The sequence below is a fragment of the Diadema antillarum genome, unplaced genomic scaffold, assembly GCF_040938485.1.
Source record: "Diadema antillarum isolate AM-2024a unplaced genomic scaffold, OU_Dant_1.0 seq00001855_RagTag, whole genome shotgun sequence".
Taxonomy (NCBI): Eukaryota; Metazoa; Echinodermata; class Echinoidea; order Diadematoida; family Diadematidae; genus Diadema; species Diadema antillarum.
In genome coordinates this window covers 259,912-285,139 of record NW_027272527.1, presented here as the reverse complement: position 1 = coordinate 285,139, position 25,228 = coordinate 259,912, and the positions used below count along the sequence as shown (strand labels likewise).

The following is a 25,228-nucleotide window of genomic DNA, read 5'->3' as shown; positions in this document are numbered from 1 at the left end:
GTTGTTACTGATAACAAGATGTATGAAACGGGACCCAGGTCTAAAGTCAAATATCTTTTAAGAATAAAGAGGGGTATTAACTGCATTGGAATATCGTGGAAACATAACAATAGATTGACAACATTAAATGCCGTTTCATAGGATTTCGTGTGTATGGTGGTGCTAAATTCACCTGTTGCAAACACAAATGTATGATAAACTGATGTACGTTTTGAAAACTTGTGCACAGTGCAAAATTATTCTTACAGAGCTGCATACAATTGACCATAAATCTGTAGACTACACTGCCACAGTTTCGAATAAATGATCAAGTAAATGTCCAGTCATAATCCCTACTTCGACTGTATATAAAACACGATGCATATTCAATTTTGCCTAATTCACACGTATAGGTAGAGAATCGTCGCTCTCTGATTTCATCTGCAACAATTATACTTACAAATGCGAATGTACAAGTGGTAGGTGGAGTGGGTGGATGCGCTGACAGTCTGGTCATTCTCTTCGCTCAACCAACAGGTGTTTGAGGATGGCTGGAAGTCAAACGATCGGCAGGTAAAGGTGGTTCGAGATGCGCACGCCGCTGCGCAGTCGTTTGGCGTGACGCCCGACACGACTTCGTTGTTGTAGCCTGAAATCGCCATTTTCTTTATCAGCATAAAGTCCGTTCGAGATGTCACCAGAACTGTGAAGGAGCATTTCATCAAAGAAGTGATGGTTAGACTGTCCAAATGGATGATACAACATATTCAGATACACTGCACGGTCTCTCGTTGGAATAACTGAGACATCAACTGACGTTAAATTTCTAACGCGAGCATTCTATCAAAGAATTTCATTCAAACACGTCTTCACGTAAATATTCTTTTTTTATAAAATGGGTTCAAGAATGTAGCCAATTGGAAGCGCTGAAATGAGTCACGTGTGCGTGCATTATTTTCTTCGGGTATGCACTAAGAAGAGTCTCTCTTCCACCTCCCTGGCCTGACGTACGTCACAATGTTTTACACTAGCAGTGCGCACTCAATCAGTTGTGACAAGTGCGTCACGCGCTACTATACGCGCTGTCAATCCTGTAAACAACTTCTAGTTCGGGCCGCGGGCTGCCACAACAGCCGGCGGCCTTTCTTGTGCATAACAGTACGTGGCGTACTTATACTCTTATACGTACGTACAGTACTTATGTGCGGGATTTCCGAGTGCGACGTGCGTAAATGTTTGGGACGAACATCTTCGGACATCTTGACTTTTGAGCGAGTGCTACATGTAGCTGACTGGTATTGACCCACAAAGGTACGTGAATAATGCTGTTAGTTTTCGACCCATTTTATAAAACAGATGATGCACAGGATTATTTCGTGGCGTTAGTGAAGGTGCGGCTCACTCTCGAGTATTGACAACGGTTGCAAACATGCACTCGGCTGCGCCTCGTGCATGTCGCACCATTGTCAATACTCTCGAGCGCGCCGCACCTTCACTAACACACTCTATCCTGTGCATCATTAGTATACTATTATGAAACAACGTCGTGTGTTAGAAAGTTCAAGAGCTCAAATTTTGAAGAAAGTTTCCAAAAATAAATGGAAATGGGCAACAATATATGATATCATTGCAACCCTGTAGAGTTCTTCCCAACGACAAATACTACAGCTGCAAAATGATGTAAGCCAGCCAAATGAAATTGTAGCAGTATAATAGCGGTATTAGTAAAATTGATAAGTTCAGTGCAGTCGATACAAAAATTTTATTCAACCAATCGTTAAAAAGAAACTGCTTTTCTTCTTCTTGTCTCGGTGATAGGTGCTTTAAAAAGTCAATACTCTTAAAATTTGACGCATATAGAATGCATATTTAATACAAGGAGTCAGGGGGAACACAACAAGCAATCGAGAATATCTTTGAAATTATTTTGGCCGAGAATGAATTTCACAGACTTACATGATTCGTCGCCCTTGCAGTAGAGGGGTTCAAGGGTTATGTAACCCTCTTCGCTACCATCCCCGGTATCACCAAATCGTATCTCGGTCACCGGTAAGGTTGTCTTGTCCGTTAGATATCCCTCATCCGTTCGCCAAGTTGCATCGTTGTTGTTGCAGTTGCAAGCCTGTGAGTTTGTGCACGTTCCTGCCAAATTATGTTAGCAAGAAAACAGCAGAAAGTTTTCACCGGAAACATATCGGATAATTGGATGTATGGTATAAATGATATCGTGTTGGCCGGCATACTGACGACTCTCATCACACGTACACAGAACATGACAATTTTGACACTAATGATAACATAGAATCTACAGAATTATGCAGACAGCTATTGACAGAGGGGGTAAAGATAGTGCGTAGAAAGAAACAGTCTTAAAGTGACGCAGTCTTATTTGCAAATATTTACCTGCGGTTCCGCAGGCACACTGGCCACTATCCACGCCGGCGCCACCCCAGTAGTTCTTGCGATTTCCGTCTCGGTCGTACCACGCAGTGTATCCCGAAACATAGGAGCCGTGGCACTCCCACTGCAGGAAGTCGTTGTGACGTAACAGAGAAGAAGGAGATTACCCCATTGCTCGCGGGAACTTGGTTTACCATGCATAAACTTTAATGAAATTTATCAAATCTCACAGAAAGCGGGTTAAACTAGCGAAAAGTCGTGGTAACTCGCGTACAAACAGTCCATAAAGCAATTTCTTAGTTTCACTTTGCACATGAGCAGAAAAGGATCATTTTGCCATAAGAAACTTTTTTTTCACTGAGATAAGCATCTGTGATGTAATGAATATTCATGAAATTCTTATAGCTATTACTTAAAGGCACATCCACCAGACAGCAACAAAGTGTTTATAAAAGCCCAGTATTTGGCAATAATAATATAAGATGTTTGTTATAAACTTAGAAACTTAAAATATCCGCAGGTTTGTTTTTTTCCACATCATGTTATATACTGTTATAATTTCATTTTCATTTCATTTCATTTATTTCCACAGGGTAGATAAAAAGACATACAAACATTACATGAGCGCAACTTACATCATGCAAGATGCAATGCAATAGATATACACACGTGGGGGAATCAACAATAGGCCATAAAGGCCTTTCAAAGGCTGATCCCTGACAATTAAAAATGGTACAATTATTAATTACTATCACAGAACAAAACATTACAGAATACATTGGACTATACAGATGACAAAACATTACAATAAACAAGTGATTAGGCAAGCAATATATTATCTAAGTCATTCATGCGTGTGTCAAACGAGATTACTAAATCAAAAGAAATTGTTTATACTTTCTTTTAAATGACGAAAGACTAATGGTACTTTTAATGTTGTCTGGTAAGTTATTCCACAAAAGTGGGCCAGCATACCTTATAGTACGTCTAGAAGCATTGTATTTATAAAATGGAAGGTATAATTTATTACTTTGACGAGTACTGTATACAACACGAGTATTGTTTTCAATGAAGCAGTTGTCTAAGAAATGTGGCAAGATATTGTTGATATAGGAATATACAAATGTGCAGGTAACAAATTTATTAATTTCATACACAGAAAGCAATTCTAGCTTTTTAAACAAGGGACCTGTGTGAGTTTGGGGCTGTGAATGGGTAATAATACTTATTGCACGTTTTTGTAAAATATAAATACGGTTTGAAAGAGATTTAGCACAGTTCCCCCAGATGATATTGCAATACATAAAATGAGGGAAGATCATGGAATGATATAAACTTAAGAGTATGGCAGGAGGAACTATTGCACTTATTCTATTCATTGCTCCAATTGCCCTAGATACTTTAAAACATACATCCTCAACACGATTTTTCCATGTCAGATGATCGTCAAGTGTAACTCCTAAAAAATTTACTGTATGTATAATGGGAAGGCTGATACCTGCAATAAAAATATTAATATCATTAACTTTTATCACTTTGTTTCTTGTTTTAAATATCCATGATTTCTTGTCAATATTCAGCTTTAATTTGTTTGCTAAAAACCAATCTTGAACTTTGGCTAATTCATTATTCAATATTGCACAGGTACTGGTGATATCATTGCCAGAGATAAATAGATTGCTATCATCTGCATATAAAATTGAGTGTAAAATATTACTTGAATACTGCAGATCATTTATGTACAATACAAAAAGTAACGGACCTAAAACAGAGCTTTGTGGCACACCAACATTAATGTTTTGAGTTGGAGAAGAATAGCCATTTACATATAGATACTGCTTTATACGATTTTGTAGATAACTTATATGAACCATTCTAAAGCGATACCTCTAACACCATAAAAACTTAATTTGTGTAAAAGAATATCATGGCTTATGCAATCGAATGCTTTAGAAAGATCTAAAAAGACACCAATAACAAACTCCTTTTTCTCAAACGCCTGTGCAATGCTATGGCTATCACAAAAGTCAAGAAGAGCCATATACGTTGAGTACCCAGGTCTAAATCCAAATTGTTTGGGATATAAAATCCTAGCATGACACAAATAAGAGAGAAGACGTTTATGTACAAGTTTTTCGAATTTTGGAAAAAACAGATAAAAGAGATTGGTCTGTAATTTGATAAACTAGAAGTATCACCTTTCTTATAAATTGGTATAACTTTGGCAACTTTTAATGATGTTGGAAATACACCTTGTTCAAGAGATGAATTAAGGATACTGCACAGTGGTTTGGCAAAATTTTGAATAGATTGCTTTAACACATAAGAATCAATTTCGTCACAGCCTGGAGTCTTGTTGTTTTGAAATGTTAAAACAACATCAAATAATTCTTTTGGCTTTATAGGTTTCAAGAAAAAATAAGCAGAAGACTTTCTAAAACAGAAGTAATCACTGAATTTTCTGGATGTATTCGGTATCTTATCTACTATATCGGACCCAATAAACCTGAAGTAATTATTAAACAAATTATCAATTTCTTGAGGATCAGATATGTCCTTATCATTGTGTTGAAGATGTATATATTGCACTTTGTCCCTTGTTTTATTCAAAATATCATTTATTATACGCCATGTCCCTTTCATATTCTTACGTACTTTATCAAAACGGCTTTTACAATAATATTTCTTTTGTTGACGAATACAACGGGAAACTATGTTTCTGTATTGGGTATAAACCGATTTCCTATAATCTGTGGGGTTCTTCATGTATTTACGATACAAAATATGTTTTTTTCTATACAAATTCTTTTCAATTCTTTTATAAACTATGGATTTACATCTGGTTTTTTTTAATACAATTCTTCTTTCTGAGGGAAACATTCATCATAAATAATAGACAGTTTAGTCATAAAATATCAAATCTTCCGTCAACATCATTACTTTCATTTACATCGTTCCATTCTACAGAGTGTAAAAAACTATTAAATCTATTGATACTATTGTCATCTACAAAACGTTTACATAATTTAAATTGGGAACATTTATCTTTTTGATGATTAACAATTGCAAATACTCTTAGATGATCACTAACATCATTTACAAGAATACCACTGTTTGTTAGTGAATATATTGTCAATGAGGGTAGCCGTCTCATGAGTTATCCTTGTCGGGTTTAGAATCAGTGGTATACAAGAAAAAGATGTTAAAAGATCAATAAAACTATGGACATGCTGAGTGGTGGCCAAAAGATCTATGTTAAAATCACCTACGGTACAATAAAACACTGTTTTATTTTCACAACTTATTGCACTTAGCGGTTTTTCCAATGCAGATAAAAAGTCATATATACTTTGCCCAGGTAGCCTACAAACAGTAACAAAAATAATATTACCTGCTTTAAAAGATATTTCTATGAATATGGTTTCTATGCATGAATCAAAAACTTATAGATCTTTGCGCCGTTTACTCCGTAAGTCTTGTCTTATCAAACAACACACCCCACCCCCGCGTTTATTATTTCTCCCACTTCCCAAAAACTTATAATTTGGTATATAAATAGAGTCGACATCTGTTAACCAGGTTTCTGACAATGCTATACATGAAAATTGGCAAGAAATACTGGCAATAATGCTGCAAAGGTTATCGAAGTTTTTATTCACACTTCTACAATTGAAATGTACCATTGACAAAACATTGTTGTTTTCTGAACAAATGTTATTCATCAAGTCGTTAAAATCATTTGGAAGAATATGATTCACATCATCAAGAGTCATATATTCACTGGAAATGCTTTCGTATTCATGACCATTCAATATACACGCGTCACAATCTGAGTTGGAGGTATTTGATACAGTTTGCCTATAAAACACACAATTTGGACAAAGGAAACATACACATACACAGGGTTATAATTACATTCACAAAAATACATTAAATAAAACTGCACACATGCATATCAAATATCAACTGAAAAAATGCAATTAGATGTAGACTTATGAAGAAAAAAAGGGTATTGAAGTATGCAAAAGCTTGCCTAGAAAAAAAAAGTACTTATCAAAGTAAATCAAATTAAATTACATTACACCTGGAGATCTATTGCCAAAGAGCCAAAAGCGCCTTTTTCTATGTCATACATTATAAATACACTGTGTGTCGATTCATGTTCGTCGTTTCACATTTTGGCAAGATTTCACAAACTATCCAAGTCTCTTCTAGAGTGTACCAGCTTCGTCAGAGTACCGCCACTTGATGTGTTGATCGACACACAGATTCTGCCATCCACACTTATGCATAGGCGATTTTGCTGTTTGGCTTGCCTATCCTGGAGAAGGCATCCCACAACAACGCTCTATTTGCATCTGTCAAGTCTTCATGGATCGAGATCCCAGTTTTTTTCTCCTTCAGTTCCTTTCTGTTCATCAACAGGGTCTGGCGGTGCTGGTACGAAGTCAGCTTGACGATGATGGGTCGTGGCTTGCCGCGCATTCCTTCCTGATGAGGATTCCTTCGTCGCACCCGATGACTGCGATCAATGGCGCTGGACGGGAGATCCACACCAAGCATCTGCTTGGCGATGTGGCATATTGTCTCGTTGGTGTTCTCTTTGTCTGCCTCTGGGACTCCAAAGAAACGAAAACAGTTCCTTCGGGAGTATTGCTCCTGGTCATTCATTTTTGTTTTGAGCTTGCTGATCTCATTCATTGCACCTTCTCTCTCCTTCTTCAGTTGATCAAGGTCTTTTTCACACTTGTCAAGTTTGCACTGCAGGTCAAAGACTTTGCCCTCCTGTTGTTCCATGCGATGGAGGAGTTCATTCACTTTGACTTCAATGGCCTCTGCACCAGCATTTTTGATGGCTGTTAGAAATGTATTATCCTCAAGAATTTCCTTCAGTAATGCTGCTGTTTGACGGGTCATTGTTCAGACCAAAGGTGAGAACACAGGATTGCGGAATATCAAATAAGTCAGGTGTCCTGTGAGGGATAGATGCTGGTCACCGACCTGTACGTGTGCACTGTAGTATAAAGGTCTGGGAGCTGGTAAGAAAGAATAAATCCACCCCACTCCAAAAAGATCCTGTGGTACTATACGATATACTTTGCCGCAACAGTTTGAGAACACCATACAAAACTATCGGATATCACTCAAGAATATAAAGTTTTGGATCTCCAGGTGTTCAACTTACAGCTTATTCAAACATGCAGAATCCTTTCTGTAGATGTGAAATCCTCCAGCACAGTCCAAAAGTCAGAAAATAAGACAAATTAACACGACATCCTTCCACACAACCACACACAACACTTCACATGACACCTGAATATAAATAATAATACTGATGTTTGCCTTTAGTATTCTGTTATTTTGATTTTATTGTGTATCAATTAAACATAATAAGTCAACTTTAATATTGTGTATTTGAAATGAAAAGTACACATTGCTAGAATATTAAGTGTGGCTGATTTTAATAGTGCGAAGCGTGCAGGCGTGATAGACAAACCAGTGGAAACCCTACGTGATACCTTAATGTGCTGGTAGCATTCATTGCTGATGTCGGCGACAGTAGTGACTTGGTCTGTGCTGAGCTTTTCGTAGCGAATCGACCGAGAGTAACCCAAGGGACTCTCGTATCCAATGATTCTTGATCGATACGCCTCATTGTGGGTGAAGGTGGTGATACCTTGATGAAAACGACAACAAAGCATTCATTAATCAATTCATTCTGGTCCTGAGACTAACTCGGTCAATGCATAATTAAGTACGAAATTATCTCTCAGTTGAAACACATCTTATTGGCGTTTTGTGTCGTTGCTTTTATTCTGCAAGAGAAGCTAAACCTACACTCCTTTAATCTTTCGACTGATACATATTTCAAGTCAAGCTGGCTTGTCATTTATTTTTAAGATAATGTTTGGAGGCAGCTTTGTCGATAAACTCGCATGTTTTAATCAATGAAACTATTCTAATTCAATATTTCCAGGAGAGAGAAGAAATAAAAATACCTCGCTGGTATTCTGCTCGTTTGCCCATTGCAACGTATTATGTCCAACGGTCCAATGGCATAAGTCATAATAACGTTACTCTATCATTGAATTCTTGCGTCGAGTTGTTTTTGATTGCAACTGATTGACAAATTACCCTTCTTCGATCATTTGGTGGTATACCAGCAGCCACGATAAATATAAAAGCATGGGCGTATGTAATAATTAGGATACACTAAATAATCCATGCCTACTTACAGAAGGACAATTTTTTTATCAGTTGCAATAGATACAATAATGTTAATTTCGTACAACATTCCTGCAGGTCTTCCATTCTTCCCTGTAACTCTTGTCTTTGTTGAGAACGTACCCGTGTTTCCGTCGGATGACATGTCGCAGTAGACTCTGAAGGGGTCCACACCGTTGTTCCTTCCGTCAGGGTCTATGGTATAGTATCCACTGGAGGTATAACCCTTCCGTTTCCATTCGGCGCATGAAACTAAAGATCGTACAAGAATGACAGACGATTGCGGTCATTCATAAGGCTTGCACAGAACTTAATTTGCCGCCTTATTTTTTCTTGTTCAATCTCAAGTGAAAGTGGTATCTCGCACATCAAAGGCATATTCATTCAAACGCATACTTGTGGACAGCCCTTAGTATTTCATGGATAGCCGATGTTCATGCTTTCTCAGATGTCTTGAAATTTTATTACTTTCAGCGTAAAGAGATATGATCTGTACAAAAACTCTTTGTGTCTCGCTATAAATGAAACAAATGAAAATCATGAAACAAAGTAATCGAAAGGCAGCACCATAAAGCATGTGAACATCCAGCTGAGTTATGTTACCATTGCCTTTTAATATATGACACTTTAAAAGCAGCATCAATCACTATTTATACTATCCAGAAGACCCTACGTTATGACACATATATAAATACACATCGTTATCACAACTTGTATTCTTGTATTCTTGCATGTTTCGTTTTTTTTTTTGTCATTGACATATTGTAGTAAACGCTTAGATGGAACCTACATCCTTCAAGCTTTGCTTTTGATAGGTTTCTTATAATTACACATCACTTGTCCTTTACACATTATTGTGCAATTTTGTTTCAAATAGACTGTTGTGTTTAGCATTTTTTTTCTTCTGAAATCAAATGGAATATAAAACTTGTACGAAATGTGGAATATGGAACAAGAATAAAAACAAAAACAAAACTTTACTCCTACTCAGTAAGGCTACGTAGCAAACTTTCATCATTCCCTAATTGTGTGTTCGGCTTTATTTTGGAACCATTTTCATGCTTATGCTCAAGTTACCACGGAACCAACCACTTTAGTCCCGTCTGGATGACGACACGCAATGACAATGAGGTACCTTATCCATCATAAGGGACATTGCATTCAACACGGAGTCTCACATTATTTAGAGTAGTGACGGTCATCTACTGAACCACGGCAGCACCTCAGAAACTACTCAAATTTCTCTAGCTTGATGCTGTATATACTTATCTTGATATTCATATTCATAATCTATCAAATCATTATATTTATTGCTAGCATTTCATTAGTTACAAAACAAATGTATAATGTTTCATATAAGCCTCATTCTAGTGATTTACCACTACAAATTAAGGTTGACCAATTATTCCAAGCCTCTAAATTGTTAAATCCACATCTTATCCCTCAGGCGGCACAGTATTTTGAAAAGATCAGAGTTTAGGTTCTTTTACCCTTCAACTCCGTGGATGATTTGCTGCCGAAAGTAACATCTTTTCCCTTCAACTCCGTGGATGATTTGCTGCCGAAAGTAACATCTTTTCCCTTGAACTCCGTGGATGATTTGCTGCCGAAAGTAACATCTTTTCCATATCAATTCAGCAGCTCTGAATTCAATTGTGTGTCTTGTGTCGCGGAAAGACTAAGTGGAACCAGTGACTACAGTGTATTTATAAAACTACGAAATCAGAAAAATACAAAAACCTGCCAATTTACTGATAAACCCTTAAAATCCGTCAACGCAAGGTCCCAAAGACAGGTGGCGCATTTCCTACCCATGTTCAGCGGGTACTTGCAGATGTACCCGTAGGTAGACGAGCAACTTGCATCATTCCAAGATCCATCTTCACTCCATCTCAAGACCCCACAGTGCTCCGTCCCTCCAGCTGAGAGATAATTATTTAGACAATAAAAATCAATGCTACGTCATAAAGAGCTTTCAACGGGCATCATGAGTTTACACGATCCTTTACTGTCCATTGATGTCAAGGAATATTATCTCATGAAAGGAAAACAATATAGCATATTAAAAAGAAAAACAGTTTTTCAATTACAATGTTCTCGTACTTCTGTGATCAACCAATATGAAGCAATTCATATTAATATAATTTGGTGAAGTGTCACAGTAATGATGCTATCGTACCAAAATAATTGTGGTATACATCGTGTGGGATACATTACAAACTGCCGCTAAACGTTTTTAGAGATGTATGAGGTGAGACATGCGGCAAAAATTGGTCGACAGTTGGAAAAGTTAGTGGAACAACCAGATTGGGCTCATTCAATGCTTGTAGAATGCTTGATGACTACACGTGTAAGCTACAGATACTGCTAAAATACTGCACGAGCGAGGGGCGTGTATTGCGCACAGCTTCATATATTTCTTTATTTCGAATAACATGTCTAGAAAAAAAACGAAACGCCATGGACCTCTCTTTCAAGTCAATGGGCTCAATCATTTATTTCTCCCACACAATCTACCTACATAAATCCTTCATGGCGAGACTTAGTGAACAGTAGTTTGTAACCATATCGCCTTGTTGAAGAAGGCTCTTTGCACTTACACGGCTCGCCCGAATTCCAGTTGGTGTAGGCCTCTGGTGTCCCGTCCGTCCACTCCCACGTACCCTCCTCTGTGAGATCGTTGAAACCTATCCAGTAGGCGTTGGTTTCAAATGTGTGCCTGACACAAAAATACAAGATACACTTAAGTTAGCGAAAATAAACCAAACATGAAGAAAAATAAACATCACACACACACACACACTCTCTCTCTCTCTCTCTCACTCTCTCTCTCTCTCTTTCTCTTTCTCTCTTTCTCATAATGCAGATAAAAAAAAACCCCGCAGTGATCGGCCTATTGTATTTATATAATTAGGTAGATATACACTGTACGTGTTTTTTTATTTCTTGCTCTGTTTATGACAAATGGAATGACATCATTGCCTAGGTATATGTTTCGAGTTGGATGGTTGTGTTTGTGTTCACTTTGAATAACAAACCTCGAAAGAGTGAGGATAAAGTCGTTTTCGTTCTGGTCCATGACGCTGACTAGATCTCCGTAGTCATTGAGGAAGCGGCAGTTAGCGAGGGCCATGGTGTAGTCGACGGCGGTCTCGACCAACTGGTAACACGCGTTCCCGTTGCGGGTCCAACCGCTGTCGCATATCGTCGTGTCGTCCGTACCGTCGTCTAGAATGTGAACCGAATCACACATTCCGTGAATCTTTTTGAACTCGTCCATATTGTGATTTGTATGCCTCATTTCCCTTTCTTGGTCTATTTTCGCATGACATAAATTACAATACAATTACGTCAGTACGTGGAGCTCGATCTCTATCAACTTAGGTTAACATTTGCAAGTCCTTTTCAGTGTTCCCTTTACCCTGAATCAGATGGGAAAGACATGGGTATCTACCAATGTAATTGTAAATGTTTCGGCAGGAACCTCTGAGCCTGCTGAATAAGCAGTATTTTGTAATATATGACCATGTTGGGTTTTCTTTTTTTTTCCGCACCAGAAGTATATCCCTGGATGATGAATAAAACTGCTCGCAGGAGTTCTCATTGGAGGGGAACGTATCACCATAATTTAGCGCAGCGCAGTTTTCTGAATGATAATAGAGATTCAGGCAGTGAAGAAGGCGATCTTCATGTCAGTATAGTTAACAAAGATTATGGTTACCACAATTATCGTACTGGTGACTGGTAGAACATCATTCCGATATTAATGCACACTGTACAAATTTACATTAAGTCAAGATCAGATAATCGGTTCCCTCTCTTGGCATGTTTGGATCTTTTCCCTCCATACAACATGTACAAGAGCCGTTGTACCTTAACACTGAATACAGTGGTTTGTCGGGGATTCTTTTTTTTGGGGGGGGGGGGGATAACAAATGAATTGTTAAACAGATAATGAAATGAAATGAAACTTAACATTTCAAAAAGACAGTTCCGATGGGTTAATCATGTTAATTGTGTCAGGGAAAGACTACGGTTCCCTTTTTGACTGGATTTCCCTTCACCACTTGTCAGATGCTGGATATACTCATCGTTTGGTGACAGAATGAAGTTATTCACTGGCCAACTCGTTTCACTCCTGTTATTGTTGTGCATTCTGTTGTGCCTACTGAGACATTAGCCACGTTCTACATGCTGTCTATTCATTGTTTCTTATATCATTTCATTTTCTATTACACTATCAGCACTTCATTTCTCGTTAACAGCCAACTAGCCTTGTTATACAGTCCGCATGAATACAAAGAGCACGTACCTTTCACAGTCACGCATGATCGCTGCCCACTATTCTACCTTGCATTTGCTTTTATTCCGCAGTATCCCGTTTGGTTTCATCAATGGCGCGGATAATATACCTAGTCAGTAATGTCTCAATCCAGAATGGATGACGGAATAGATGTACCTTTTCATTCTATGTTAGACGATGAGTTCTTTGATTTAATCAGACCAACTACGCCTGAATCTGATCCCATAGAAAGAGAAGTTTCTAACAAACGTGCATTTTTTTATGAGGACTTTTTAAATCTATCCATATTAGCAATAGTTCATCCGAACCATTTTTAGGCGTAGGGTAACCCAAGAAAACTTGTCTTCCTTTTGTGCTTCTTTAGATGATCTCAGTTGGGATTATGTGTTTGATACTGATGACATTGATTTGGCTTTGAATAATTCTTTGGACATTTTTAATAATCATTTGGATATTTACATCCCTAAAAGAAAGGATAAACGAGGGAGTTATAAAACAACACCAAAGCTTCTTTGGATTTCGAAGTCCATTTTACGTTCGATAGATAGAAAAAAAATAAATTGTTTTATAAACTTGTATTTAAAATGAAAAAAAACTGAACAAGCACGATTGAAATATACCTCGTATAAGAATACCCTTATTAAGATAATACGTATTGAAAAGAAAAAATATTATTATAAGTAATTAGAAAGATATAGATGTGATATAAAAAGTACATGGAATGTATTAAAACAAGCAATGAATGTATCAAATGAAAAGTCTGGTATATCGAAAATAAGATTTAATGATGAAATTATTGATAATTCTGCGGATATAGCAAATATTTTTAAGACATATTTTACAACAATTGGAGAAAACATCGCTCAACAAATTCCTGATACTAATAAACATTTCTCTGATTTTTTAAATCAGTATAATATGCATTCAATATTTTTTACTCCTACCACTAGATATGAGGTTATTGATATTGTATAAGGCTTGAAAAAAATTCAGGTTATGATGACATAAGCAATATGACATTAAAAGGTGTTATATCTTCTGTTACGGATCCTCTGGCACATATATTTAATTTGTCAATGTCAACGGGTGTGTTTCCAGAACAAATGAAAGTAGCTAAAGTTATTCCTATATATGAGAAATGAGATAAGTTAGATATAAGTAAATACAGGCCTATTTCTTATTATCTTGTTTGTCCAAGATTTTAAAGAAAATTATATATAAAAGAACGTTGAAATTTCTGAAAATGTATGGTGTTTTTACAAATTCGCAGTTTGGGTTCCGAGAAAAGCATAGCACCTATCACGCTTTGTTAAATTTTGTTGATAAAGTAGCACATGCTTTAGATAATCACTCTCATTTGATTGGTATCTTCCTGGACTTCTCCAAGGCCTTCGACACTATAAATCATGATATTTTACTATACAAGTTGTCTCATTATGGTATACGCGGGAAGGCCTTGGAGTGGTTCAGGAGTTATTTAACTGATCGCAAACAGTATGTTTTTTTTTGAACAATCATGACTCTGATATGAGAGAATTTAAGTGTGGCGTCCCATAAGGTAGTTTATTGTTTAGAGGAATGATTTTTGTGTTTCTTCCGATGAGTTATCTTTCATACTTTTTGCCGACGATTCAAATGTATTTTATTCACATGAAGACCACAATACCCTAGTGCAGACAGTTAATTCTGAGTTTAATAAAACTACGTGAGTGGATACGAGCAAATAAGTTGTCTTTAAATATCCAAAAAACAAAACATACGCTTTTCAGTAATACTTTAGATAATTTGAATGTGGATATTTGTTTTGGTGATGCTGTTTTAGAAAGTGTTTCCCATACCAAGTTTCTCGGAATTACAGTCGATAATAAACTTCCCTGGAAATTTCACATTGATAATGTCTGTGAGAAAATTTCAAGTAACATAGGTGTTATAATAGACTAAAATTGTCTATTCCTCAATATTCGTTGTTTACATTGTCTTCATCTTTGATATTACCGTATTTAAATCATGGAATTTTAGTATGGGGAAACACTCATCAAATATTATTGGATAGGGTTTTACTGCTACAAAAGAAGGCTCTTCGCATTATTTGTAACACCGTTCCATATTCTCATACAGATCCTTTGTTTTTTTTATAATAAGATTCTGAAAATTAAAGATTTGTTTTTGTTTCAACTCGGGCAATTTATGTATACTTATAATAATAGCTGCCTTCCTTTTATCTTTAACTCCATGTTCATGCGCAACCGGACATGTATCATGGATATCCAACCAGACAGTCAAATGAATTTCATTTACCTTTATTAAGAACCGTGCTTGCTCAACAGACTTTCATTTATGTAGGTCCAAGATTCTGGAACTCCCTTCCCATGGACATAAAAAATACACCGTCATTGAATTCTTTAAAAAGAGATTGAAGATTTTTCTTTTGAAGTCTTATGATGCAACCGAACAAATATAATTCTGTAATGTATTTGGTAAGCACGACATTTTCTCCTCTTCTTTCACCATAGGCTGCGTTCTCTTGAGGCATCGACCATTTTTTACCGCGTTTAGTATTTTTGTATTCCATACGTGCACTCACGGTTACAGTGTGTTCCGCTGGAAAGCAGCTCGACACTGTTTCACTCTCGAAAACGCGTGGCTATTTGTCTCTGTGGGCTTCGCCCCTTGGTGTATGCATCAAAATAATTTAGGGTTTTTTCTCTCTCTCTTTCTCTCTCCCTTCCTCTTCTCCCTATTTTCTGTTTCCCTTTTTCACACTTTAGCTTTCTTTTTTCTTTTTTCTTTCTTTCTTTCTTTCTTTCTTTCTTTCTTTCTTTCTTTTTCTTTCTTTTGTTTTTCTATTTCCGACTTTCCCTGTTTCCCGCACTCTTTGTTGTTGTAAGTTTTCACCCCCCCTTTACTTCCCCTCTTTCCCCCTTTCCCTCAGAGGTACCCACATGTTACAAGCATAGTCTTTTGAGTGGGTACCTCCACTTTTTTTTTCACAGAGTGTATAAATAGAGTGTAAGTTTCTTTTTGTACTAAACACGTAGACATGAACATGTTGTTATCCCTGTCTGACTATGTATATTATCAACGACTCGCATGTCAAACCTATATCATATTGTTTCTTGTACATCCTGTTGGAAAAAAAAAGGGAAAATAAACTTTGAACTTTGTCTTAGGAAAAATGAATGAAACATTCACGCTTGAATAAGGGTTTGAGGGGACGTATATGAGCCTTTCAATAACAAAGGTGATCATAAGAAAGATCGTGGGACTTTGCTTTCGTCATTTCATTCAAAGTTTGATATTCCAGGATTGCAATCATACGTCACCAAGGCTATACTATAATTGTGTAAGAAGTCGGTATTTCTCGCACAATGTTATTACTTACGGTAATATTTATAGAAGATTGCAAACACATCTGGAAACCCTCGACTCCCTGACAAAAGAAAATGTACCGAAATTAATTCGACATTGCGACATGAGAATGGTTCTTTTTTTTCCTTTAAAATGAGATGTTCACGAAATATGTCATGCATTACTTCTGTTCTAAATTGTGATATTCTATTTAGAAATAGAAGTTGAATTGCACTAAATCAAATTAAACTGACTTTTCAAAGTAGATAGACTGTGGATACGATGGGTACGAAAAAAAAATAACTAAGACTGCTCCGTGACTTTGAAAAAACTTTGGAAAATTTTGAACTTTGACTAATTGTTTGTACAAGTAACATCTTTTGTACATGAATGCATGTATCATTTCTCCTAAATGAAATTGCACTGTTTGTCCTATACAGTCTAGGATTGTTCACATGTGTAGAACCACATAATTCAGTGTAAACTAAATTGAAAATACTACTCTGTATGTTACATTATTGCACCTATTTGCTACCCATACAGCAATACTGAAAAGTACCTTCATTGGTAATAAACGTTCAAAAGTATGGTCTTAAGCAGGAGACGCACAAGGGGGACAATCTACATTTAGAGACTAGTTATTAAAGTCATGACAGCCGAATGGTAAAAGCTTCATTATTAAATCAATTTACCTGACTCCCACACCGTATACGTGGATGAAGTGCTGTATATGAAATACGGTGTGGAGTAATATCCATCCCAAGTACAGTTGTAGTTGCTTCCGTAGTCGACGACTACCACCCAGCCGTTGTCGACGTTGCATCCACCGTAGCTTCGATTCATGTAGAAGCGACGATTTCCACCAGACGCACTGGCGATCCGAAGAAGGGGAGTCGAAGAGGTTAATCAGATCACGCTTTTGGAGCATTGCAAATTAATGTGTAAACACAAAATAATACGAACAAAATGATGGGGTTTCATGTTACGTAAGGATCTGATAACTATTTCCTAACTTCATGGCACACCACCTCCCCTCCCCCCTCCCCCAAGACACACACATTCATGTGCGCATACTTTGATGTTTTACACCCACGTTTAAAGGCAGCCGATTACCATCCCTTATGGTGTTCGTAAACTACGAACGACCGAAGTTTGTGCATGCAATTGCGCAATGACAGACTTGGTGCTATATCCATAAACGTGTGGGGCAATGCTGCCACTGAGACACGTGTGTGTGCGTGTGTGCGTGTGTGTGTACACATCATACACAAACATTGTCACCGCGAGCTGCGGTGATTGGAGGAGAGAGGCCAGAAGACGCGTGGCCCTTTTGGCCTCTCTTCATGCGCATGCGCACTGAGAGTGTGCGTCCATTCGGAAGCTCTCGTGGCTCGCTCGGACAGCCATTTTGGGTTAGGAGATTTGTAGCATAGAGCTCTTGTAGGTTAGCGTGTTGTTCGCTGACCCATTGAGCCAGCGCTATTCTCATTCGGGGTCACTACATTTGATACAGAATGGGGGTGGCAGCGTGTTGCGTTCGTCTCCATGCCGCACAAACCACTCGCCACGACTGAGTGCCTTTAAGAATGTTTAAAACTCGCTGGGTTAGGCAGACAAGTGAAATTCCTGTTGGCAAACTTCATTTTATGAAACTTTTTTTAGCCTCAAAGACCTCCCCCTTCCAGTGTCATTATGTCAGTCACCGTCTAACTATTGGCAACTATACCAATTATAATGTTCATCCGTATCAGGGCAATTACCCCCGAGGACAATTACTCCCCGGCTATAGTACTCGTTAGTGATAAGGTTAGAGTAAAGATTAGGGTTAGGTTTAGGGTTAGAGTTTGGTTTAGTGTTAGGCTTAAGTTCAGGATTGGGATTAGGGCTAGGGTCAGGGGAAGGGTCCGGGGTAATTGCCCAGGGGGTAATTGCCCCAGACTCCCGATTCAGACTTATGCGTGTACGTATTCACAGTAAGGACTCCCTTCGAATAGCCACGTGATCGGCAAGTATTATCCCCATATTATCAATCGATGATGTCAACAAGGGTCAAACAGGTGCGAAGTTCTCATGTCTTACCCCGCCATAGACTCGTAGTTCTTGGACTCGGACCAAATGTCGGTGTAAGGTGCGTAGGTGAGGTAGGCCGTGGTGTACCAACTTGTGTGACTCGTGCCCGACGTAGTGAAGGTGAAACTCATAATCTCCACTCCGCTTGAATAGAAGGCGAATTTTACCTGGTGTAAAAGGTGTTAGAGAGAGGGAGAGATGACGCACAAAATTGTGCTATTATGACGTCAAAATCGTGAGGCTCAAACTTCTTTTTTAAATTGGCTCTTCTAGTTTACCGATACTGCAAAACTCAACACTGACTGAGCTCAAAATGTGATGAGTTTATGACACATTCTGTCTTTTCACAAAACGAGCAGGGAAACATTTTTGGAGATGAATTTCACCCAGCTATTTGGAAATGGCAAAGCAAGGAGGCGGAAAACCCGCTGACCTCTTCGATGTCGCTGCTGTCATAGCTGTTGACAGCCGAGCTCTTGTACGACTCCGACGTGTCCGTCAGTATGTTGGCCGTCGTCGAGCCGTCGTTGTACGTATCCAACCCGGTGTACAGATTGTATGCGTTCAAGGAGGACCCTTTGAATGTCTTGAAAACCAATTGCCAATCTGTGCACACATTAAAGAAATGTCATCATTAAGGAGTTTTATTCTTGACCTGAGTCGGAAATGGAGAATGACCAGATAGGTGCTTGGGCAAACCGTCCGAAGAAACAGGTATTTTTTACGGTCCATTTTCTATTCTCCGCCAATAACCTAGAAATTGCAGCTCTTAAACCACAGACGGTTTCCTGACGATAAGGATCTTTGGGTTGTTAGGGCAACCATAACATCTGTCCATGTTGTGTCATTCACTCATGAGCAAAATGATGATAATGATTATGTAGGATATGGTTGTCTATCTAAGGTAAGTAGTCTGCTCTCCCTGAGAGGCATGTCGTTATCATTGTCATTAACCCTCTGTATGCCAAATTAATAACCTGTCCATAGGTTTGTGTGTGAAATTTGTGCACATTTGACTCATTGGCACAACAAGGGTCAAGGAGCTTTAGATTTTCGCCACACGGAACTTAAGAGAGAGAAAAAAACTTATTGCGCACGCTTACATTCGCTTATAAAAATCGTCCTCGCGTCGTGTGAGTTTGAATTTTCACTGTCGGTTCCGGGCCATTTTTGCGTCATCTCAAATTCACACAGTAGAGAGCCACTCGATACAATGATCCTATGGGGGGCGCCATTTTGCTTTGTAGAAGTTGCGTCCTCGCGTGATCTATACACAGCTACTAGGGAGTTTTCGCTACTCTACGGGAAGACCGAGAATATGCGGAAGCAACAGTCTAGTTTGCTGGCACAAACCCTTGTTGGTCGTAAGGGAGTCTGCGTGCGCCAAGACTAATACACGCACCACTGCACTGCAGGTGGAGTGGTGCATGTATTAGTCTTGGCGCAGACTCCTTTACGACCAACAATGGTTTGTACATATAGAACCTCTTTGTTTGTGCCTGCAAACTAGTGACAGTCCCCGTACTCGGACTCTCGTCCCCATATCCAAGCAGTTTCGCTTTCCTGTACAGGACGGAGGCGTGGGGACAAGATTGCTGATTGGCTGGCTGGCTGGCTGGCTCACTCCTGCCCAGCATCGGGACCGGACGCTATTTTGGCCACTCGTTTTCCCCAGGACGGGGACGGCACGTTCAATTCCCGGTCGCGTCGTGCTTGCGAAAACTCCCTATTTTGCAACACGACGCAGGGAGAGAGGAGAACAGCCAATGAAACCGTCATCTTAAACGTCCGCGCCGCAAATATAACACTCCCTAATATCATGAATGTCAATTGGAGAGTTCTATTGCAAAATGAGCTAAGAAACATTTTTAAACATTTCAAAGTAAGTACATCATCAGATAGAACAAAATTAAACCTTTCCATTAATACCTCACTTTTGACATAACAAGGAATATTCTATATTCTAGAAGTTTTGATTTAGAATATCCCGTAATTTTTTATTATTTTCTTTGTTTTTAGCAGCTTTTATCATGAATATCTCAACTTAACGAGAATGTATCTAGTTTGATCGTTTTGCGATAAAAGTCTTCAATTATTGTACCCCTTCACACACCTATAGGCCAAGAGGGATACTGTGGGCATTAATTTTGTCCAGGAATTGATTAATGCACTAGACAAGATTCGAACCCCGGAGACTTTGTTTACAGATCAAGACCATTATCCACCATATCACGGAGCTCTCATTGTATAAGTGAAAGAAGTTTTAATCTGTTCAGACTTATTTGACTACACTCTTTGGTCACTTAGTTGTACTGCATCTTACTCACATTCAATTATGAGTGCATTATATAATCAAATGAAAAGAAATTAAGTTAATGAAGTAAAACAGTATGATTTCTACATTATTTACAAAAAAAGTACGGGACTAGAAACTTATAAAAGACAAACAAACAGAACCGACTCATCTGCTGAATTAATACGTGTATGCGCTAAATACCTTTACATTCTATTCGCGCCTATTCACCACACTACCTTTCCTGTCACTTATACCACTACCAAACCGCCTTGTAGCGAATGTCACGAAAACTGACAACCTCATACGACACATGCTATTCATCCATGAAAATCATTTAACTTTATCTTAGTCCTCTCAAAACTCGCATGCATTGCTAGGCATTGCTTGAACAAATGAAGAGCTCGTTGGTTATGACATGACAATGATATAGACGATAGGATTGAATATGAAAAACCAGAAAAAAATAGCCACCTTCCAGTCAGAACGATGTCCCTGGGATTTGTCTTACCGTCGATAAGTTCGTTTGCATCGGAGCCACACTCGGAGTAGCTGGAATAGTAGCACTCGTTTGGATAGACTGATCCGCAGTGAGTGCCCCCGGTGTAACAGCAGGCACAGTCCTTACGAGTCGAGTCAAACGGGCAGGCACACCCTGTCCTGGTAGCAGTGTACTGGATGAGGGCTGATGAATGTGTGGTGAATACAGAATGATCATATAGTCATAGAGGGACAATTTACTCTGTGTGTAATCAATATCACGAGAGCTTCAAAATGGTGAAATATTTTCATCATCTGACTGGGTTGAATCTTCAATAAGGTGGTTATCACATTTTATAGACATAGTACACACACCACGTTGATGCCAGTATCACGCAAACAAACTTATGATAATAGTGATGATTATTGATGATAACAATAATGATAATAATCTTATATATTTCAGCTTACAAAACAGTCAAAGTCAAATGACAACGTCTGCCTTACCTTTGCAAACACTAACTAGTTGCGTCGTGCAGGGATAGTCATCCCACGTGCCGCTGGAATAGATCCCTCCGCAGTTAGTTTGGTAGTTGCCGTTCGGTTCGCCACCGTTCCAGTTGGTGTAGGTATTCATACTGCCATCGTACCAAGTCCACGTTCCATCCGCATCCAAATCAGTGAAACCTGCGTCACGTGACATCAGCCATTTATGACATGAAGTGGAATCGGCGCAAGAATTGATGTTTCTCATCACTCTCATTGTGATGTTTCAAAGAGTCATCAAAAGTTTGTATTGGCCTCTTGTGACTTCGAGACTGAAACTCTTCCTGCATGACATTCATCATATTTGGTATAAGAAATATCTTTGGGGTTCATTTTGACATTATACTATAAACTATAGATGGGAAATAGCGTAGTATCAGTAGGCCGTGCAATTTTCAATTTCCCAGCAACATGGGTATTACTCACTTGTTACCATTTTATGACTGCCATATTTCCGTTTCCCATTACAAAACTAAGTGATCACTAATCACTAATTCTATATCGAATTAACGTTTAACCAGAAATTTAGGAGATTGTAACAATGAAAATATGGAAGTCGATGTCACTCGCACGTTGAAGCAAGCAATTTAATGAAGATTTAAGATTTAAGATTTCATAATTATGATATACCGATATGAGCTTTGGAGTAGCCGCTGATGACGCTGGTCACGTGACTGTTGACGCCACTATCGGCGATGCTGGCGAGATTCCCGCCCTGCGTCACGCACCATGCTTGGGCGTCTGGCCACGTTAGCGTGTCCGAGTTGAGGTAGTAGCAAGCCGTGCCGTATTGCTGCCAATTTCTACGGCACTGCGACGCTCCGTCTGGCAGATAATGATAATAATAATGATAATAATAATAACAATAATAATAATAATAATAATAACAATAATAATTATTATCATCATTATTATTATTATCATATTGATAATAATGACAATATATTGATAGCAATAAAAAGGAGGAGGAAAATAATTCACAGATTTTTGTCCGTCACATTTCTTTCGAGCTCATTCTTTTCTTTGAAATCTGTACGTATGCATGGATATTTGCATGCTAACCGAGAACCTAAAAAAACGCCCATTATACACTATGATATTTACCACAATGAAAGGAGCCGCATTTCTGTTATTTGTTGAAGTTTCTTTCTTTCGTAGTTCTTTTAATGTTCTATAATTGCTTCATAAGATTTGGTAAACATATAATTCATGATATATATGATTAAATACTCATTTGATTCTTTAATTGCAGCACACTCTAGAAGATTAAAGTTTCTTTTCCCCTCCGAAATCGGCATATCTTTTTTCTTCTCTTTTTTTTTAAATGTCTTTCTACGTTTTTATGCAGATTAGTGAACATAATCATATAACGGTTCCGTAAAATATTTGTCAAATAGAGAACGTGTAGTAAAATTTAGAGGTGCCTTATTTTTAATCATGATAACTTTTGCTGCAAAAAAAAAGTATTAGTAGAAAATGCTGGTATTAAGTAGTCATCCGGTTTGAATATATTCTTCTCATTGATTCAAATAATTTGTAACGATCTATTCATCTGTTTGTTTGTGTTTTTTGAGGGGTGACGAAAGTGACATCTGTTGCAACAAAGAATGACCAATACCATTTATTCAGATTTTTATGGGATTGCTGAGGTGAATAACTTTTTAATCATAATGCAAAGAATAAGCGAATAGCAAATTGTGCTAACCTTTATAACATTTGCAGGGTTTACAAGAAATGTCATTTATAATGCTATTATACTTTTGGTCCGAGTGTGACTTGCGTGTCTAAATTCTCCCAATGATGGAACATAACCCCTGTCAGTTAGAATCGAGGTCGTAGATGTGGTTGTGAAGTTTACACATCTTGTAAACACATGTATTTTAGGATAAATTTCATTAATATTCGATACAAGTTTAGCCCAAATTGAAAATATCGTATCTCTAACAGATTTTGGAAAGAATCCGTCTTACCGACGCAGGACTTCGTGACCAGGAGCACAATGAGAACTATAGACAAAGAGATAGAACCAGTAAATATAAGTTGACTGATTTGGTATAGCATATCAGAGCTATCACTTGTGAAATCAAAGAAGATTTTTAAACTTCTAACTATCAAAAGAAAAATGCAGGGTGACCATTATCAGAAGTAGAGAGATCGTTATATTAGTACAGTGTATATGAATGCTTACGTACATTACGCCAACATTGTTGCTTAGCATGTAAAGAGAATGGAAACAATGATTTCACACTAAGTATAAAATAAATTCAACTGAAGTTATATTGAATTGTTTAGAATTGAAATGAATTCAACTTCAATGAAACTAAATAATAAAGACGTACAATGGCAGACATTAATACAAATATAGAACTCGAAATTAGTAAACCACAGAGCTACCTATATTCAATATGAAGTCTTCTGAAACTTTGCAACGGACATTCAATAAGTGATTGTATAGTCCCTATGTATACACGCATCTATACATCTTACATGTCTTAAGACATCCAAAAATTTAACGTGCATAATGCTTCCACCAGCAGACATTTTGATAAAATGACAAGCCTGAGCATAATATCTCACAAGTATATGTAAAAAGAATAAATCAGAGTCAATGACATGCGTAACAATATTACCTGAAATCCACGCCCTCATATTTGTGGCCATGGGAACAGAGAAATTATTCCCAAATCTTCCAGATAATATCCCACGGATCATACAGCGCGGCTCGCATCCAGCGCGACGTAAACATCACCTAGTACAGCTCTTTATCGATCGTTTCTTACATCTCCCATAGATCTAACATAAAAGGAGTTCTCTCACGAAGATACGGGAACCTTTCTTGTCACTTTAAAGCCGTGGTCACAACTCGCCGTGCGTGCTTTTGGTCCGTATGTTTTTGGCGGAGGCCACGGCATTCACGTTTTTTTCAGAAAACGTGGGGAGGGAATGACTATAGCAGGGAGGAAGTACGTCAACACACGACAATCGCACGGTTGCGCAGGGTGTAAGTACTAGGCCTGCACGCCACGCCTGGTCGTGAGGGGTTACGTGGATCGTACGTTGTGCACGTGGTAAGTGAGTTATACGTGTTTACAACGTACAATCTCCGTGCGATTGCCACGTTATCTTGCGGAGGCTGTAATTACACGTACTGGTCACGTACGGTATCCCTATATACTCTCTCGCATGTTGTAAGTGCGTGCAAGCGCGATGATTTTTTTTTTTCCGTCAGATGTTGGGGGTAGGCCTATAGGACCACCTTCTGAGATTCTTCAGATAGATAATCATACGTCTTCTCCATATGTGTACATGGCAGTTCAATCTCCTGTGTGCCCACTTTCATGTCCATAGGTTTGTATGTGAAATGTGAATATTCGACTCTCTGACAGAGAAAGGGTTAATACATCAGGTATAAACATATTGTATACAATGACATCGTATAACATAATTTTGGTTTAAATAGCCTAACACACTGGCACTAGAGATGAGCTGAGAATAGACGTTTGTTATTTCAGATGCATATGATTTGCTGTTATGAAGTCTGCCATCTTTACACCCAGTTTCAGAAGTCGCCAGTAGTTCATTTC

The 25,228-nt window shown here is 38.2% G+C and overlaps 1 protein-coding gene across 1 annotated transcript in view; it reads right to left on the bottom strand.

Moving 5' to 3' along the window:
- LOC139712783 (uncharacterized) overlaps positions 1–24,513 on the bottom strand; it is a 31,383-nt gene extending 6,870 nt beyond the window's left edge. Inside the window, exons 1-17 of the mRNA XM_071624575.1 lie at positions 24,275–24,513; positions 23,615–23,650; positions 22,275–22,469; positions 21,606–21,785; positions 21,130–21,303; positions 18,759–18,931; positions 18,335–18,492; positions 16,948–17,126; positions 16,290–16,337; positions 11,643–11,832; positions 11,205–11,323; positions 10,416–10,526; positions 8,728–8,856; positions 7,899–8,056; positions 2,383–2,503; positions 1,936–2,121; positions 440–682 (exon numbers count right to left, since the gene is read on the bottom strand). Coding sequence (XP_071480676.1) covers positions 440–682; positions 1,936–2,121; positions 2,383–2,503; positions 7,899–8,056; positions 8,728–8,856; positions 10,416–10,526; positions 11,205–11,323; positions 11,643–11,832; positions 16,290–16,337; positions 16,948–17,126; positions 18,335–18,492; positions 18,759–18,931; positions 21,130–21,303; positions 21,606–21,785; positions 22,275–22,469; positions 23,615–23,650; positions 24,275–24,356 — 2,482 coding nt within the window. The 5' untranslated portion in view covers positions 24,357–24,513. The remainder of the gene's footprint in view (positions 1–439; positions 683–1,935; positions 2,122–2,382; positions 2,504–7,898; positions 8,057–8,727; positions 8,857–10,415; positions 10,527–11,204; positions 11,324–11,642; positions 11,833–16,289; positions 16,338–16,947; positions 17,127–18,334; positions 18,493–18,758; positions 18,932–21,129; positions 21,304–21,605; positions 21,786–22,274; positions 22,470–23,614; positions 23,651–24,274) is intronic.
- Between the last annotated feature and the right edge of the window lie 715 nt (positions 24,514–25,228).